This window comes from Sinohyriopsis cumingii, chromosome 9 (assembly GCF_028554795.1).
Source record: "Sinohyriopsis cumingii isolate HCF-2022 chromosome 9, ASM2855479v2, whole genome shotgun sequence".
NCBI classification, from domain to species: domain Eukaryota; kingdom Metazoa; phylum Mollusca; class Bivalvia; order Unionida; family Unionidae; genus Sinohyriopsis; species Sinohyriopsis cumingii.
The window spans coordinates 119,803,988-119,821,575 of NC_142969.1; the positions used below are offsets into that span (position 1 = coordinate 119,803,988).

General features: G+C 33.0%; 1 protein-coding gene across 4 annotated transcripts in view; it reads right to left on the reverse strand.

The window, feature by feature from the left end:
- Positions 1-17,588, reverse strand: part of LOC149792586 (uncharacterized) — a 74,611-nt gene that overhangs the window by 7,203 nt on the left and 49,820 nt on the right. For all 4 annotated transcript variants that reach the window (XM_089971212.1, XM_089971213.1, XM_089971214.1 and 1 more), the window contains exons 4-7: positions 15,767-15,854; positions 6,710-6,800; positions 4,317-4,419; positions 232-274 (exon numbers count right to left, since the gene is read on the reverse strand). In XM_089971212.1, coding sequence (XP_089827338.1) covers positions 232-274; positions 4,317-4,419; positions 6,710-6,800; positions 15,767-15,854 — 325 coding nt within the window. The remainder of the gene's footprint in view (positions 1-231; positions 275-4,316; positions 4,420-6,709; positions 6,801-15,766; positions 15,855-17,588) is intronic.

A 17,588-nucleotide genomic window follows, 5' to 3' on the forward strand; every position in this document is an offset into this window, starting at 1 on the left:
GTCAATTACACAATTACATTTTTTTTTTATGCTTAATTTAAATTTCTGATATTTTTTCTGAAATGGAAATAAAATTAAAGATATTAATTATATAACATCAATGTGGTAGCTCATATAAATAACAATTTGTTTGGATTCTAGGCAAAACAGCCAGATTATTTTCACTGCTTGCTGTAAAAGTAATTTGTTTCTGAAATCAAATGGAATAATTGTGGCAAAACTGATTCCTACCTTCCATGCTGGTCTTGCTCTGCAGAGTATGTCAATTGCTCTCCTGAAATAAGTGTAATGTGCTCATTAGGTACACAGGTAATTTAAATGTTCATCTCTGTCTCATATTCTACTTATATATATATATATATATATATATATGTGTGTGTGTGTGTGTGTGTGTGTGTGTGTGTGTGTGTGTGTGTGTGTGTGCATGTGTGTGTGTGTGTGTGTGTGTGTCATTCAAAAAACAAAATTTCTTAACTCTCACTCTCTTAGTATATAAACAATGTCATATATTGCTGTTTAGATAGTTCAGTATTGATCAGCATAGCTTGTGTTTTATGCAGGAATCCTGAAAAAAGTTAAAAACTTTAGCAAATCTTTAAGTTTCAATATATCTTCTCTTAATTCCAGAAATATTTTCAGAAGTCTGACTCAAATGATCTGAATGATTTTTAGTCCATTTTTCTGTCTGTATCTAAACATACATAATTGCTTTTGTTTTTTTTCTTCAAAATTTAAAAAGAAATAAATTGTGTCATCAAATCAGATATGATCTTTTATACCTTCAAAACCTGACACTGTATATGACAGTAATTTCAGGAACTTCAAAGATCTACTTTAGATCCAAAGAACAATGATCTGGCTGTGGAAACAACAGTAAATAACTTCCGAGAGCCATTACTATAAGTACTCACATTTATATATTTTAACCTTTTAAAGAAAACACAAACATTGATGCCTATGAAAACAAATAATTTCATTGTACAGAGCTAATTTGTAAATGCTATCAGTTGTTTTTTCATTTTTTCTTTCTTTTCTTTTCTTGAACCTTTATACTTTATTTTAATTTTTTTTGATGAAATCTCATATTTTCTGTTTTCATCTACCAATAAGAACATTTTGTCAACAAGTTTACTCATATTGACATACAGTACAGTCAAAAGTTCATAATAAGTACTTGTACAGTACAGTCAGAAGTTCATAATAAGTACTTGTACAGTACAGTCAAAAGTTCATAATAAGTACTTCCATGTAAAATAGTTTATACAGGAAATAAAGACACAGAAGGGTCATCAGCTGAGGTATTTATGTAGCAAACTAAATTTGTGTTTATAAATCACATATGCTCCCACTGCAGACATATTAAACATAGATTTAACAAGACACATTATTCCAATTTCTTCAGCACTCAGAAACTTCCTACTCATGTTGCCACATAAAGATGAACTAAATCAAACTAATTCTAAATATGTATTTATTCAAACTGTACAATATGTTGCACCTTGCATGGAGAAGTACTTTCATCTAAATAGTACAATATGTTGCACCTTGCAGGGAGAAGCACTTTTTATCTAAATAGTACAGTATGTTGCACCTTGCAGGGAGAAGTACTTATTATCTAAATAGTGCAGTATGTTACACCTTGCAGGGAGAAGCACTTTTTATCTAAATAGTACAGTATGTTGCACCTTGCAGGGAGAAGTACTTTTATCTAAATTAAAAGTACAGTATGTTGCACCTTGCAGAGAGAAGTACTTTCATATAAATAGTACAGTATGTTACACCTTGCAGAGAGAAGTACTTTTATCTAAATAGTACAGTATGTTACACCTTGCAGGGAGAAGCACTTTTTATCTAAATAGTACAGTATGTTGCACCTTGCAGGGAGAAGTACTTTTATCTAAATAGTGCAGTATGTTACACCTTGCAGGGAGAAGCACTTTTTATCTAAATAGTACAGTATGTTGCACCTTGCAGGGAGAAGCACTTTTTATCTGAATAGTACAGTATGTTATACCTTGCAGGGAGAAGTACTTTTTATCTAAATAGTACAGTATGTTACACCTTGCAGGGAGAAGCACTTTTTATCTAAATAGTACAGTATGTTGCACCTTGCAGGGAGAAGTACTTTTATCTAAATTAAAAGTACAGTATGTTGCACCTTGCAGAGAGAAGTACTTTCATATAAATAGTACAGTATGTTACACCTTGCAGAGAGAAGTACTTTTATCTAAATAGTACAGTATGTTACACCTTGCAGGGAGAAGCACTTTTTATCTAAATAGTACAGTATGTTGCACCTTGCAGGGAGAAGTACTTTTATCTAAATAGTGCAGTATGTTACACCTTGCAGGGAGAAGCACTTTTTATCTAAATAGTGCAGTATGTTGCACCTTGCAGGGAGAAGTACTTTTATCTAAATTAAAAGTACAGTATGTTGCACCTTGCAGAGAGAAGTACTTTCATATAAATAGTACAGTATGTTACACCTTGCAGAGAGAAGTACTTTTATCTAAATAGTACAGTATGTTACACCTTGCAGGGAGAAGCACTTTTTATCTAAATAGTACAGTATGTTGCACCTTGCAGGGAGAAGTACTTTTATCTAAATTAAAAGTACAGTATGTTGCACCTTGCAGAGAGAAGTACTTTCATATAAATAGTACAGTATGTTACACCTTGCAGAGAGAAGTACTTTTATCTAAATAGTGCAGTATGTTGCACCTTGCAGGGAGAAGCACTTTTTATCTAAATAGTACAGTATGTTGCACCTTGCAGGGAGAAGTACTTTTATCTAAATTAAAAGTACAGTATGTTGCACCTTGCAGAGAGAAGTACTTTCATATATATAGTACAGTATGTTACACCTTGCAGAGAGAAGTACTTTTATCTAAATAGTGCAGTATGTTGCACCTTGCAGGGAGAAGCACTTTTTATCTAAATAGTACAGTATGTTGCACCTTGCAGGGAGAAGTACTTTTATTTAATTAATACTGCATGTTACACCTTGCAGGGAGAAGTGCTTTTTATCTAATTAATACAGCATGTTACACCTTGCAGGGAGAAGTGCTTTTAATCTAATTAATACAGCATGTTACACCTTGCAGGGAGAAGTGCTTTTTATCTAATTAATACAGCATGTTACACCTTGCAGGGAGAAGTGCTTTTATCTAATTAATACAGCATGTTACACCTTGCAGGGAGAAGTGCATTTTATCTGATTAATACAGCATGTTACACCTTGCAGGAAGAAGTACTTTTATCTAATTAATACAGCATGTTACACCTTGCACGGAGAAGTGCTTTTTATCTAATTAATACAGCATGTTACACCTTGCAGAGAAATACTTTATCTAATTAATACAGTATGTTACACCTTGCAGAGAAATAGCAGGTACCACAGCAGCTTTCAAATTTTGCCCAATGCTATTAATTTGCAAACTGAGTCACATTTCTTCATAGAAATGGTGCGTTTTCTATATTTGTTCATGCACTTCATAAATATAATGGGTGATTTTCATTTATATAAGAAACAAATAATCTTCAACTATTTTATAAATACAAAAATTGGCAATTATTTCAAAAGAAAATTGTAGGTACAAAATATAGTTAAGAATGTTGTGGATTGATGGTATATAAAATTGTGCACAAAAAATACAATGTGGCATAACTAATATAAAGTTGTATGTTCTTGGTGTAAGTAATTTCCTGATGCATTTTCATTTTTCTTAACATAATTATTTAATTACAGGTTATAGCAGAGGCTCTTTTCATCTGCAAACTTCAGACAAGCTTGTACATTTGTCCAAATGTATTTGATAACATTTTTTATTTTGACAGGGTTGCACTGTCTATCACACATTTTGGCCTAAATTGCAAGAGTCACAACCACACTTCCAAGTTACTTCCCTTCCCTGGAATGTCAATATCCTTTTAAACATTGAAACTGCTAAAATATCATATATAAGCTGTTTTGCTAAATGTAAAATAATAAAAATATTATTACAAAACAATTAGGCCACTAATCATTGGTATGATCTTATGGGTTTTTCTCTCTCTTTGAACGAGGAGCTACACTTGCTTCGTTGGTAAAGCATCAGACTTGTAACTCAAGGATCGTAGGTTTAATACCTGCCCAAGCCAGCCTGGGTAAGCTACCTTTGTACATGCTTGGGAAAGGACCTTGATACCTGCCCAGACCCCAGACCAGTCTGGGTCACTGTTTCAGTGGCAGAGTCACTTATGATATAGCTAATAAGTTTAAGTGCCAGGAACAAAAATCTATTTTTAAATCATGAAATTATTCGTCATTTACTTACGTTTGTCAATAGCTTTGCGATGAATGGTTACAACCATACGCTTGGCATCTGTCAACATAACAATCTGCTTCTCGGATAGCTCTTGTACACTAATGCCATCAATCTGGAAAGAAAAACAATTTATAATCTTTCATATTTGATAAAGGCATTTGAAAGGGATTTTCAATCTGTATTCCCATAGTACACATACAAATTAGACCTTCCAGGTGTGGATATTTTTTAACACACCTATTTGAACTTAATAAATATCAAATGTATTGTATCCAAATTGCACAGTTAAAAATATGCTGAAAGCATAAAAATGAGATATGTAAAATTAAAAAAATATTTGCATTTTAAGTTAAGGGGAAAGAATTAATTTGTTATTTTGAAACAATAAGTCTTGGACTGAAAGCATGGATATAACTATGTTTCAACCCTATAATCTTAAATGAAGTAACAGAAAAAGCAAAATCAACAAGTTTCATAAAATTCAACAAATAATTTATTTCCCCAGAATACAAAGTAAAAATTTAAAAGGAACTTGCAGTATTGTGAATTTAAACCCATATAATCTTAAAAAAGTTATAAGTCCAAAAGTATTGAGTGATCTGAATGAATACAAAGAAACTTGATTGTGCTGATGTACCAATGGTCTTGAATATGCTGCTATACCAATAGTCCTGAGGTATCACAATAATATAATCCAGAATAATCACAGTGCTCCAGTCCAAAATTTTATGAGTATTTTGTAACTGCAATGAATAATTTAAATAAATAATTCCTCTTTAATTATATCTGAACACCACTAAAGTGATTCCACAAAGAATGATATTAAAATAGGAATTAATATTTTTTTAAATGGATCACAACCTTATGTAAAAAGCCTAAAATGACCAGGATGTGGATTAAAAGCTTGCTTCTAGAACATTCTAAAATTTGTAAATAAGGCAAGACAGTGAACTCAAATATCAGTAAACAAACTTATTTATAACCAACAAACAAGACAAAAATCAGGTTAACACTAGAATTTCAATGGGGAAAACCAAGGTCCTGAACTCAAATCCAAGTAGCCATGTTGTTTACAGGTGATCATTATCTTAAAGTATAATCTACAATCATGAACAAAAATGTAATTTTGCTGTCTATGAATGACAATTACAATCCCTGATAAACAACAAAAGTTAAATACACAATGTTGATATACTATTGATATACATAATAATCTATATCAAACTCAATCTTTCCACTGACTCTGAACAAAGCATAAATGTAATTTTGTGTTTATACACTGCAACCTGACAAATTGGAACAAAAACACAATGTCTATTAACTGAATCTCTAAATGTGTCAACTCATGATTTTTCATGAGAAAGTACCAGAAGACTGACTCTGTTTTCTGTATAAATATAAACATGTAATGTCCCTCTCAGAGTGTTATTGGTACAGTCACACAATGCAAGTTTGGTGATCCTAAAATAGTTAATATCTTGTGTGTGTATGTGTGTGTGTGTGTGTGTGTGTGTGTGATTTGGATTTTTAATGTAGCTTTAACAATTTTTCAGTCATATCACTACGATGTCTGCAGTGTGGTAGTTTATAGTGATGTCTAACACTGGGGCATCATATCGCAGACATGTAACATGATGTCCCACCCAGTCACATTATCCTGACACCTGGCCGACCAGTCCTAACACTAACCTCGTAATGCTGAGCACCAAGTGAGAAAACTGTTAGTACCATTTTTGTAAGTTTTTGGTATGACTTGGCCGGGGATCGAACCCATGACCTCCCACATCCAAGGCAGATGTTCTAACCACTAGGCCACTGGAGCAGTAGTTAATGTCTTGCATTCCATTCAAGTTTCATTTTAATATACCAGATTATTTCTTTTGAAACTAGAATGTCAAAATTTTCATTAGTTGTCCAGTCTATACATGATCTAGCATGTAGAAATTTTCATTAGTTGTCCAGTCTATACATGATACTAGCATGCCAAAATTTTCATTAGCTGTCCAGTCAATACATGATCTAGCATGTAAAATTTTTCATTAGTTGTCCAGTCTATACATGATCCAGCATGTCAAAATTTTCATTAGCTGTCCAGTCAATACATGATCTAACATGTCAAAATTTTAATTTGTTGTCCAGTCTATATGTGATACTTGCATGTCAAAATTTTAATTTGTTGTCCAGTCTATATGTGATACCTGCATGTCAATTTTGTCAATTGTTGTCCAGTCTATACATGATCTAGCATGTCAAAATTTTCATTAGTTGTCCAATCTATACGAGATACTAGCATTTCAAAATTTTCATCAGTTTTCCAGTCTATACATGTGGTATATACAGATAGTTCCCTAATAGGATGAACCATTTTATTTTTCTCATGTTAATATTAAAAAAGCCTTTACCTTGAAGATGATGTCATTAGCAAGCAGTCCAGCTTTCTGGGCAGGCGAGTTACTCTGTACTGACTTCACTATTAGTCCCCCATTGTGAAGCCTGTAATATATAAAGATCTTGTACTAAATTTGAAATTAATACAACACGTACAATAAGAAAGATGTCTGGTGGGGTAAGGGGCTACCTTATATGTTGCAAGCAGCAAGTGATATTTTGTAGTGATTCCTACCTTTAAAGTCATTTCCATATAAAAGATTTTTTTTTCTTACTTTCACTGGAAGTTTGAGCTGTATGCACCAGGGCAATCAGTTCAAAGAGGATAAATGTTTGGGTCCATTGAGTGTGATATATACAAGTTGGCATATATACAAAACTGCATAAATGTTTTGTTCTGAGTCAGCGAAAGAATGAGTTGCAATGGCATAGGATATGTCAAGTCCATCAGGCCAAGACACAGTCATAAACCATATTAAGAATGCTCTTTCTAATGACTTGGAACAAAACACAACAGTGCTTTTGTATTTATTATATACCCCCTCCTTTGCACTTTCAAAATATTTGCAGTTTTTATTCACTGCATCTAAAACATCCATGTACAGATGTCAAAGAAGGAATCTACTGGTAAGAACTTCTAATCTAAGTGTGTGATATAGAAATTTGGACTGAACATCTGTATCAAACACAAGATCAAAACAAAACATTAAATGGATACGCAATAAAATTCACTCCGACAGATATGCATAAACAGTTTTGATATTCTATATTACATTTCACTATAACTTTTTGCATGGTCTGTGACACTGCATAGTGAGTTGCTAAGTTTAACATTTACACTGTTAAACTGGTATACAATATTTCTGAAACAGTGTGGCATACAAAAAAAGCATGCTCAGTTAAAGCCATACATTAATGTAAGAATCTTGGTGTTACTTCAGTTGGCTAAACCCTGCCCACAAGCCCTTAACAGATAACAGTATGTACTTACTGGCTAAACCACATGCACGTATTAACATTGGAAGACTGACATAATGACACGGCACAGTTCAGATTATTTTAGTAGTCAGATTAAGGAGAATTTTGGCACAGTCATGTTGCAACTTGAGTATAGCAACCCCAAATATCAGGTTTGTTGAGCCAAATCAAAAGAAAAAGAAAAAAAGCATGACAAATGTACTAAGTGGCCTATTTCTGAATATCTGCTTTTAAAAGGACCATTTATGTAAAATAAAATGCTTAAATTATGGATGATTTTGATGCTGAAATGTGGCATCATTTGGTTAAGTTTCAGTCTACAAGACTTGGGTGTATCCATGATACAAAATCAGGTTGTTTTACCAGTAATTTTGGCAAAAATCTTCTATAAAATTTACTTCCACAAACAGATTTTCAATAACATTCAATCAGTACTATTTCAAAACACAATATACACACCAAATTAAGATTGCAAAACACTATACACACCAAGTTTATATTGCAAAACATATACACACCAAAATCATATTCTAAAAATACAATACAGACATGTAGTTCATGTTTATTTAATCTCATCTTTCATTTCAAAGTATTCACTGTGAATATGAAAGTGTTTTTTAAATATTGAATACACAGCATCTCGGCATGAGATAAGCTTCATGTCCTAACCATTATTAAACATGAGTGTTTTCTGTCAAAGTGTTTTATACACCATTATTAAACATGAGTGTTTTCTGTCAAAGTGTTTTATACACCATTATTAAACATGAGTGTTTTCTGTCAAAGTGTTTTATACACCATTATTAAACATGAGTGCTTTCTGTCAAAGTGTTTTATACACCATTATTAAACATGAGTGTTTTCTGTCAAAGTGTTTTATACACCATTATTAAACATGAGTGCTTTCTGTCAAAGTGTTTTATAAACCATTATTAAACATGAGTGCTTTCTGTCAAAGTGTTTTATACACCATCATTAAACATGAGTGCTTTCTGTCAAAGTGTGTTATACACCATTATTAAACATGAGTGCTTTCTGTCAAAGTGTTTTATAAACCATTATTAAACATGAGTGCTTTCTGTCAAAGTGTTTTATACACCATTATTAAACATGAGTGCTTTCTGTCAAAGTGTGTTATACACAGAAATTGTACACCCTTGTGCAATTAATGTGACTAATAGTATCCACTTTCATGAAGAATAAACAGCTCTTAATTATCGTTCAGATAAAGCTGAGGTAATCCAAATAACAAATACCTCTATATTCATTGATTTCTGTTTTAGGAATCCAGAGGGAATGCATTCTGAGGTGAAAATTAATTACTGGTAAAAAATTTAATTCTCTAACCTGTGTGATAATATCATGCATATTGTTTGAAAATTATGTTAATGTTGTCAAGATTTTCTCCTGTAAGATCCAAAGATAGTATTTGCCTAATTTATGCTTTTGGTATATATAACATTTGTCTATGCTTTCTGGCATATATAACATTGTCTATGCTTTTCGTATATATAACATTGTCTATGCTTTTTGGTATGTATAACGTTGTCTATGCTTTTGGTATATATAATGTTGTCTATGCTTTTGGTATATATAACATTGTCTATGCTTTTGGTATATATAACATTGTCTATACTTTTTGGTATATATAACATTGTCTATGCTTTTGGTATATATAACATTGTCTATGCTTTTGGTATATATAATGTTGTCTATGCTTTTGGCACACATATAACATTGTCTATGCTTTTGGTATATATAACATTGTCTATTAGCTAAGATATGTCATCTTCAATAGTAATATCAGTTACTACCAACTTTACTAACCAAAGAGAGAAGGGTTGAGCCTTTAGTGCTAGAGCAGACCTGTAGGCCTAGATGCATCCCGATGAGTTTTTAAGTGTTTATAGCAGATGCCTGAGAACTACAAGAGATGGCAAGTGATTTTAAGTCAACAACAGGATGAATTTTGTCAGGATAAGCTGCAGTGATACCTTGTCATTCGATGAAATGCATGTCCTAATGTGCTTTTCTTTTTATCCATTGTTAAAATCATTATGTGTGAAATTGCACATCTCATTCACACCTCCCCTGACTCTCCAGTAACTAATGCTGTGTAAAGTTGTACACCTCAATCACATCTTCCCGACTCTCCAGTAACTAATGTTGTATGAAACTGCATACTTCCCTCACATCTCCCTTGACATTCCTGCAGACCACTCTGGTAGCCTATTGGTTTGAGCATCTGCCTTGGATGCAGGAGATCATGGGTTCAAACCCTGGCTGAGTCATATCAAAGACTAATAAAAATGGTACTAGCAGCTGCCTCACTAGGCGCTAAGCATTAAATGGTTATTATTAGGATTGGACTGGTCAGCCTCAGGTGTCAGGATAATGTGACTGGGTGGACATGATACTACATGTCTGTGGCATGATTCCCCAGTGCTAGACATCACTATAAACTGTCACACTACAGACATCGTAGCGATATGACTGAAATTGTTTTAAAGCTACGTTAAAAATCCAAATCAAACACACACACAATATTTCAAGCCAACAGCAAGATGAATTTTGTCATATGTAGCTCCAGTGCTACATTTTCATTAGGTGAAATGCATGTCCTGAAGTGGTTCTCCTTTTATCCATTGTTATAATAATCATCACTGTGTGAAAGTGTACACCTGAATCACATCTTCCCCTGACTCTCCTGTAATTAATACTGAGTAATTTAAGCTTCTCCAATCTCTTCTCAAAAAAGAGCTCTTAGAGATCTGGAATTTCCTTTTTAATTACTATGCCTCTCCAATCTCTTCTCAAAAGGTAAGTCATGCAGTTAAGGAATTACCTTTGTAATTACTGTACCTCTCCAAATCTCAAAAGGTAGATAGTGAAGATTAGGAATTATTGTAAATACTGTGCCTCTCCAATCTCTTCTCAAAAGGTAGGTCATGCAGTTAAGGAATTACCTTTGTAATTACTGTACCTCTCCAATCTCATCTCAAAAGGTAGATCATGGAGATTAGGAATTACCTTTGTCACTCTTCTTATCACACCTTATAAATCCAGCTGATTGGGCCATGAATAAATGAGTGACAGGACTTTATCGTCAAACTACATACACTCCACTGAGTGATGATGCCCATGGAATTACCTCTGGTGCAATCCCATTAAGTGCCTACATCAATCAATGTGAGCATAATGTGCTCACTGCTACTGAGATAACTGATGAATGTGCTAATGTTTCAAGAGTCATTAAAAAATCTTCTGAAAAAACAGTTGCTGTTTATGATTTAGAGAAATTTTGAGGAATATTATGGTTCGTATATTGATAGTGAAAGTATTAATTCAGACATTTCCATATCATTCATCTAAAACCCATCAAAACTTAAAATTGTCTCAAATCAGTGGCTTAAACAAAAGCGTCTCAAAATGTGTCATTTGAACATCCATTATCTTTTTTAAAAAACTAGATAAAATCAAATTACTTCTTTCAGGAAACAATTCAGAAATTGATATTTTTGCATTTAGTGCAATCTTCTTATATGAGCTTTTTCATGATTATGAACTTAAAATTCCTAACTAGAGTTTTCAAAGAAAAGACAGACTGTTCCAAAAGGGTTGTGGACTTACGGATGGCATTCCTTTAAAAAAAATAATATAATCTTGAAGAAAATGGTACATAAATAATTTTCCAGAAATAAGACATATAGTGCAAAAACTATTTGTAACAGGCTGCATGTATATTAGACCACCGAACACTGACAATGCATGATATACTATAATTAAAAATAAACTTGAAACTTTGTACATAGAAACCATGAATTCCCTAAATCATCAATAGCTAGTTCATTTACCCAGTAGGATAACAGAGGTATCTGAAACACTAATTGATCACATCTATACTAACAATGCTGACAATATTGTTGAAGTTGTAGTTCCCCAATATGCTTTAAATGATCATTATCCTATATGCTGTACACATACAAATAAAACCTTACCATCACAAATATATAAAGTATTACATAACAAAAAGATCCAATTCACAAATATTCCTTAGGGAAATTAAAGATATCCCTTGGTCGGTAAAATAATTGAATGTCTGGATGATCCATCAGATGACCTTGACATCTGGATAGGTATGTTTACCAACACCATGAACACTCATGCTTCCGTTGGTTTCAAAAGAGTCGAGCAACATAAGTTGGATTAGTGGCAGTACACTGAATAGATTTCATAAATTAAAAGATACCAACAATTACAGATCATGGACAATGGAGAAAAAGAATCCAGACAAAATGATTCAAAAGCAAGGAAACCTTAAAATTTCACTGAAATATGATGCATTTAGTATTACAAAAGAACCCCAGAAAACCATGGAAAGCCTTCAATGACGTGAACCTCTTGAAATTGCAAAAGCACTCAATGATTACATTGTGAATATAAATGAAAAACTTGTGCATCTCATAGCTCATAAAAGATTCTCCAGTGATGATTAAACGAGCATATTTCATCAAAACTTCACAAAGAATAATGCTTCAAAACACCTAAAATAAGTCTTGAATTCATTTAAAATCAGTTAGATAAACTTGACGTAAGAACAGCTACAGGTCTAGATGATATAAGTTCTATATTCCTAAAACTCTCATTTCCAGTGATGATACCTTCAGTAATATCTTCAATCTAAGTATTTCCACATGTATTTTTCCAAACAGGCTAAAACTGGCAAAAGTAACTCCAATGCAAAAAAGGGGGATCATTCTGATGTGAATAACTATAGACCTATATCAGTATTAATATTAACATCACTCTCAAAAGTACTGGAAAGACATGTTTGTAATGAATTTATAAACTAACTGGAATCTTTGAATTTACAAAATTTATGACAATCAGGTTTCCATGAAGGACAATCATGCCATACTACACTAACTAGATGATTGGTTAACATCAATAGATCAAGATAACCTTGTAGGCACAGTGCTTCTTGACCATACAATGGCTTTTGACCTGGTAAATCACAACATATTGCTGGAAAAGCTCAGCATATATCAAGATAACCATGAAAGTTTAACTTGGTTTCAAACCTATCTTGAAGGCAGATAACATCAAGTTTATATTTGAAATAAGCTTTATGATAAGAAACTAATAATGTCAGGTGTTCCACAAGGATCAGTTCTTGGACCATCACTCTTTCTGCTGAACAGCAATCATTTACACTATAACACTGAGTGTTCCACCACCAGCATGTTTGCAAATGACATGACATTATATAACACTGAATCAAATGTCCATGAGATTAGTGCTAAATTAAATTGGGATTTTGTATATAAAAAAATATCTGGTATGAGCATACAGGTATGAAGATAACTGCAGCCAAATTAAAAGCTATAATTATAGGTAAATGAGCAAGAGTAATGATAAAAGGAATGGATATAAATCAGTCTGAAAAAGAAAATCTACTTGATACATGTATCATGATAAACACTATCTTATGTTGGAAAATACAAGTTGAAATAGTCTTTAAAAAGTCAGCTCACTGATTTATCTCTTGAACATAATAAAATCTTATCTCCATCAAGAACAGGGAAAGATATTCTACAAAGCATGTATCATGTCACACCTAGAATAGTGTTGGTCTATCTGGCTAATGGTGATAATCAAGAAACAATACAGAAATTTCAAAACAATAAACTATAGTCATTCTTGATGCTGATTTAGATACACTATCAACAAATCTTTAAAAACTCTTAAGTGGCTTCCATTTCAGCAGAGGGTAAATCAGTTTCAGAATGGGTTTACAAGTCTATAAATCCTTACATGGATTGTTTCCTGATTATCTTAAATGCAACTCTAAATTTGTTGAAAATGCACATTTGTATGATTTTAGATCCATCTCAAACAACAAGTTATATTTACCTAAACCAAATTTTATAAGAAGAGTTTTGCTTTCTCTGGAGCCAAACTATGGAAATACATACCACCTTATATAAAGTCAGCTGACTCTGCGAAGTTTTTTAAAAGTTTCTTTGTCAACATCTACAGAAACAATCCTTTGCATGATTTTTTTAATTCAGTATTATTACTTTTTAAAACACTGCTCAGCCAACAGTTTTCACATTTAATGTTTTACACATGTTCACTACTACTCTGTATGAATCCTGTGTGTACTCATATAAATGCAATTGTAGAAGGACTTGTGGAAGATTAGCAGTTGACCAAATGAGCTTATTTTTATTCTTATTATTAATTATTATTATTATTATTATTATTATTATTATTATTATTATTATTATGCACTAATACTGTGAATAAACACTACAGGGAGACCTATTCAAATACTATAATGTTTGCTGAGTCCCAGAACCTTGTTAACCTTATTTTCGTGGATCTCAAAAAAAACCTTTAAATCAGGATCAACATTAACTCCTAGGTATTTCTCAATAGCTGAGGTTACAATGCTAATTTGTTCTCATTTGCATCTTTCATATAATACTTAAGTCATGGACTGTTGCAGCCAATGTGAAGAACCTTGCACCTACAGGACTAAAGAAAAGTTCTCAGTCATCAGCCCAGTCCGTAATATGGCCAGTCCCTTCCCAAAGTTTTATCTTCTGACTTGATAGAATTGTATTTTTAAGAATGATCAACAAATATCTGTACAAAGATATTCATTACTTCACTGCCATTGCACCTCTGTCCACATGAGTTCCAGTCTCAGACTCGGCCAGTAAGTATATGTAAGAAAGCTTGTCAGTAGCTTTCCATGGGTTGGTGGTACTGCCCGGAGTTTTCCTACATTCTTCCTCCACCAGTTTTACTGGCCACCATGTATAGCCTATCATGTGTTGAAAAATTACCATTAGGCCCACAACAACAACAACAACATCAGGCAGATCATTGAGTGATCAACCATTTAAATTTATGGGGGGGCTAAGGATTTCTTCAAGCCGAACATTTTTTGTTTCTTTTAACTCAAGAATTTTTTTTTGTGAATAATATGATTGACTTAATAGGTTTTTTTGTTATATATCAGAGAAACAGTATTTTTTACATGATATTAGAGTGCCAGAATTCATGTTCCAAAATAAATCTAAGCCACCAGAGTAAAAAAAATCACTGATTTTTCCCTAAGAAAAATAATAAATAATACTGGTCTTGAAATACCACCCTGGGAGACTACTAGTGACAGAAGCCCAGTTTGACATGCACCATTTACAGACATGCTGCCTCCTACTTTGAAGAAATTAACCAATCAAAATCAAAACCTTGCTCTTTACACCACATTGCTGAAGCTTAATGAAAAGACATCAAAGTGGAACTGAGTCAAAAGTCAAGATATATTGTATCATCATGAACACCAAGAGCTAATGCTGCAGTTCATTAGTTGCAAATAGTACCTGGAGGTTTGTAACACAGTCCCAAGTACAACAATGCTGGTACTTGGAGTTAGCTAAATATTTCTTGTCCTGTACTCATCTAGTTCCTCACAATAGATATTATCTTGCACACTACACCAGTGAGGCAGACAGAACAGAATGTTTCCAAAACCACTTCATTTGCCTTTCTTAAACAGAGGATTACATTTGCATCCTTCTACGTTTGAGGTAGAAATCCTATATTAAAGAATTGGCATCCTTCTATGTCAATCCAAGGCAAAAATCCTTTATTAAGGAACTATTTTTAAATATCATTGACAAAGGTTCTGCAACCCAATCTGTGATATGTTTGAGATAAGACCACATGACCCAGGTAATTTTGCTAATTTTAAACTGTTCACCATTTTTAAAATAGTTTCCTACTCATAATATATTTGTATCAGTGAAGAATTTATTCATCTGTACTCAATGGCAGACTATTCAGTAACTCAGTAATTCATATTTTATGCTATTAGCAGCCAAGTTCTTTATGTAGTTATATAGTTAGTACCATTTTTAGCTCCACTGAAATTATAGCCAACAATGATCTCTGAATGCTGGAACCATAAAAGGTGGTGCCCCCTTTTGAATATTGACAACTTCTAAATTTACTTAATATAGGCAATCCCAACCTTGAAATGGACACCAACTTAAAATTTATTATGTATTATTCATCCTTACCTGTTAGTAAGACAGCCAAGTTTTCCTTTTCTGTTTGGATAAATAATCAACTCCAAGTCAACTTCTTGTATTACATCTCCGTCAAATTCTAAAAAATAAAGACGAATCCCTATTTGAAATTTAAAAAAACAATAATTCTGAGTGATACGTGGTAAAGTACATCTTCTGTATAGGATGAATTGTGCATTGGATACATAAAGGTGAACATCGCTAAAAGTGACATGCAAATAACAACGATGTTTCTGCACCAAGCCTATAAAACTAAGACCCAAAAATATATTTAAACAACATAAATACTCGCTTATGAGTCCAACTACCAAGAGCACAGAACCAGATTGGCCATTGCATAATGTGCTGGAAGATCTGAGTCTGTGCAGTTTGTTAGGAGTAATTAATAGAATAAACAACATAGACTCTGATCTACAGGCACATTATGCCTCGGTAGATCAGGATCTTTGTTGTTTCCAGTTCGCCTTGACTTATACGAGAGTGTGTACAATATATCAAACTAGATCATAATTAGTTCTTAAGAGCAAATACTAAAAATCATACCAAACAAGTTAAGCTGAAGTAAAAGAATAGTACATCACTCCCTCACTATAAGGCCTTTCTTTATAACACCGTTCCTGTTACAATGCAAGTATGGTCATTGATCCCATTTCATTATGTGCTAGTACTATTATATGTATAAATACTTCATTATTAGGTGCTCAAACAGATTGACAAAATAATCATACTCTGATAGCTACAAAAAAAGAAATAACTTAACCATAATATCAGTTCAGACAAAAATCATCTTCAGATAAGGTTTTGAAGACAAAACATATCATAGTTGGAATGATTTTTTGCTTTTGTCATTTGCAAATGTGGACCATGGGGCACTGGCATAGGTAGTATATAACTTGTGAGTGTGTATCATGGACAGTGCTGTAATTGTAGTATACATAAAGTGAGTGTGTGTACCACAGGGTACTAGCATAAGAAAATTAACAGTACTAATAGACCATGCCAGTGGTATGTGTATATGTAGATGACTTCTTTTTTCACTTCCCAAGCACACCTACATCACCTGATGCGAGCTTTGCTACCTGTTCCACAAAAACAAGCTAAGTATCTTTTGGGAGCCATAACTGTCCCATTAAAGTGGCTAATAAATTTTATATAGATGGTGCCATAACTGTCCCATTAAAGTGGCTAATAAATTTTAAGTAGATGGTGCCATAACTGTCCCATTAAAGTGGCTAATAAATTTTATATAGATGGTGCCATAACTGTCCCATTAAAGTGGCTAATAAATTTTATATAGATGGTGCCATAACTGTCCCATTAAAGTGGCTAATAAATTTTAAGTAGATGGTGCCATAACTGTCCCATTAAAGTGACTAATAAATTTTATATAGATGGTGCCATAACTGTCCCATTAAAGTGACTAATAAATTTTATATAGATGGTGCCATAACTGTCCCATTAAAGTGACTAATAAATTTTATATAGCTGGTGCCATAACTGTCCCATTAAAGTGACTAATAAATTTTATATAGATGGTGCCATAACTGTCCCATTAAAGTGACTAATAAATTTTATATAGATGGTGCCATAACTGTCCCATTAAAGTGACTAATAAATTTTATACAGATGATGCCATAACTGTCCCATTAAAGTGACTAATACATTTTATATAGATGGTGCCATAACTGTCCCATTAAAGTGGCTAATAAACTTTATGTAGCTGTTACTAATATCTACAGCACAGTGAGGAAGCAAAAGGCAGACAATAACTGCCTAATTGTCACCAGGTGTAATGTGGTGAGTGTGATAACAT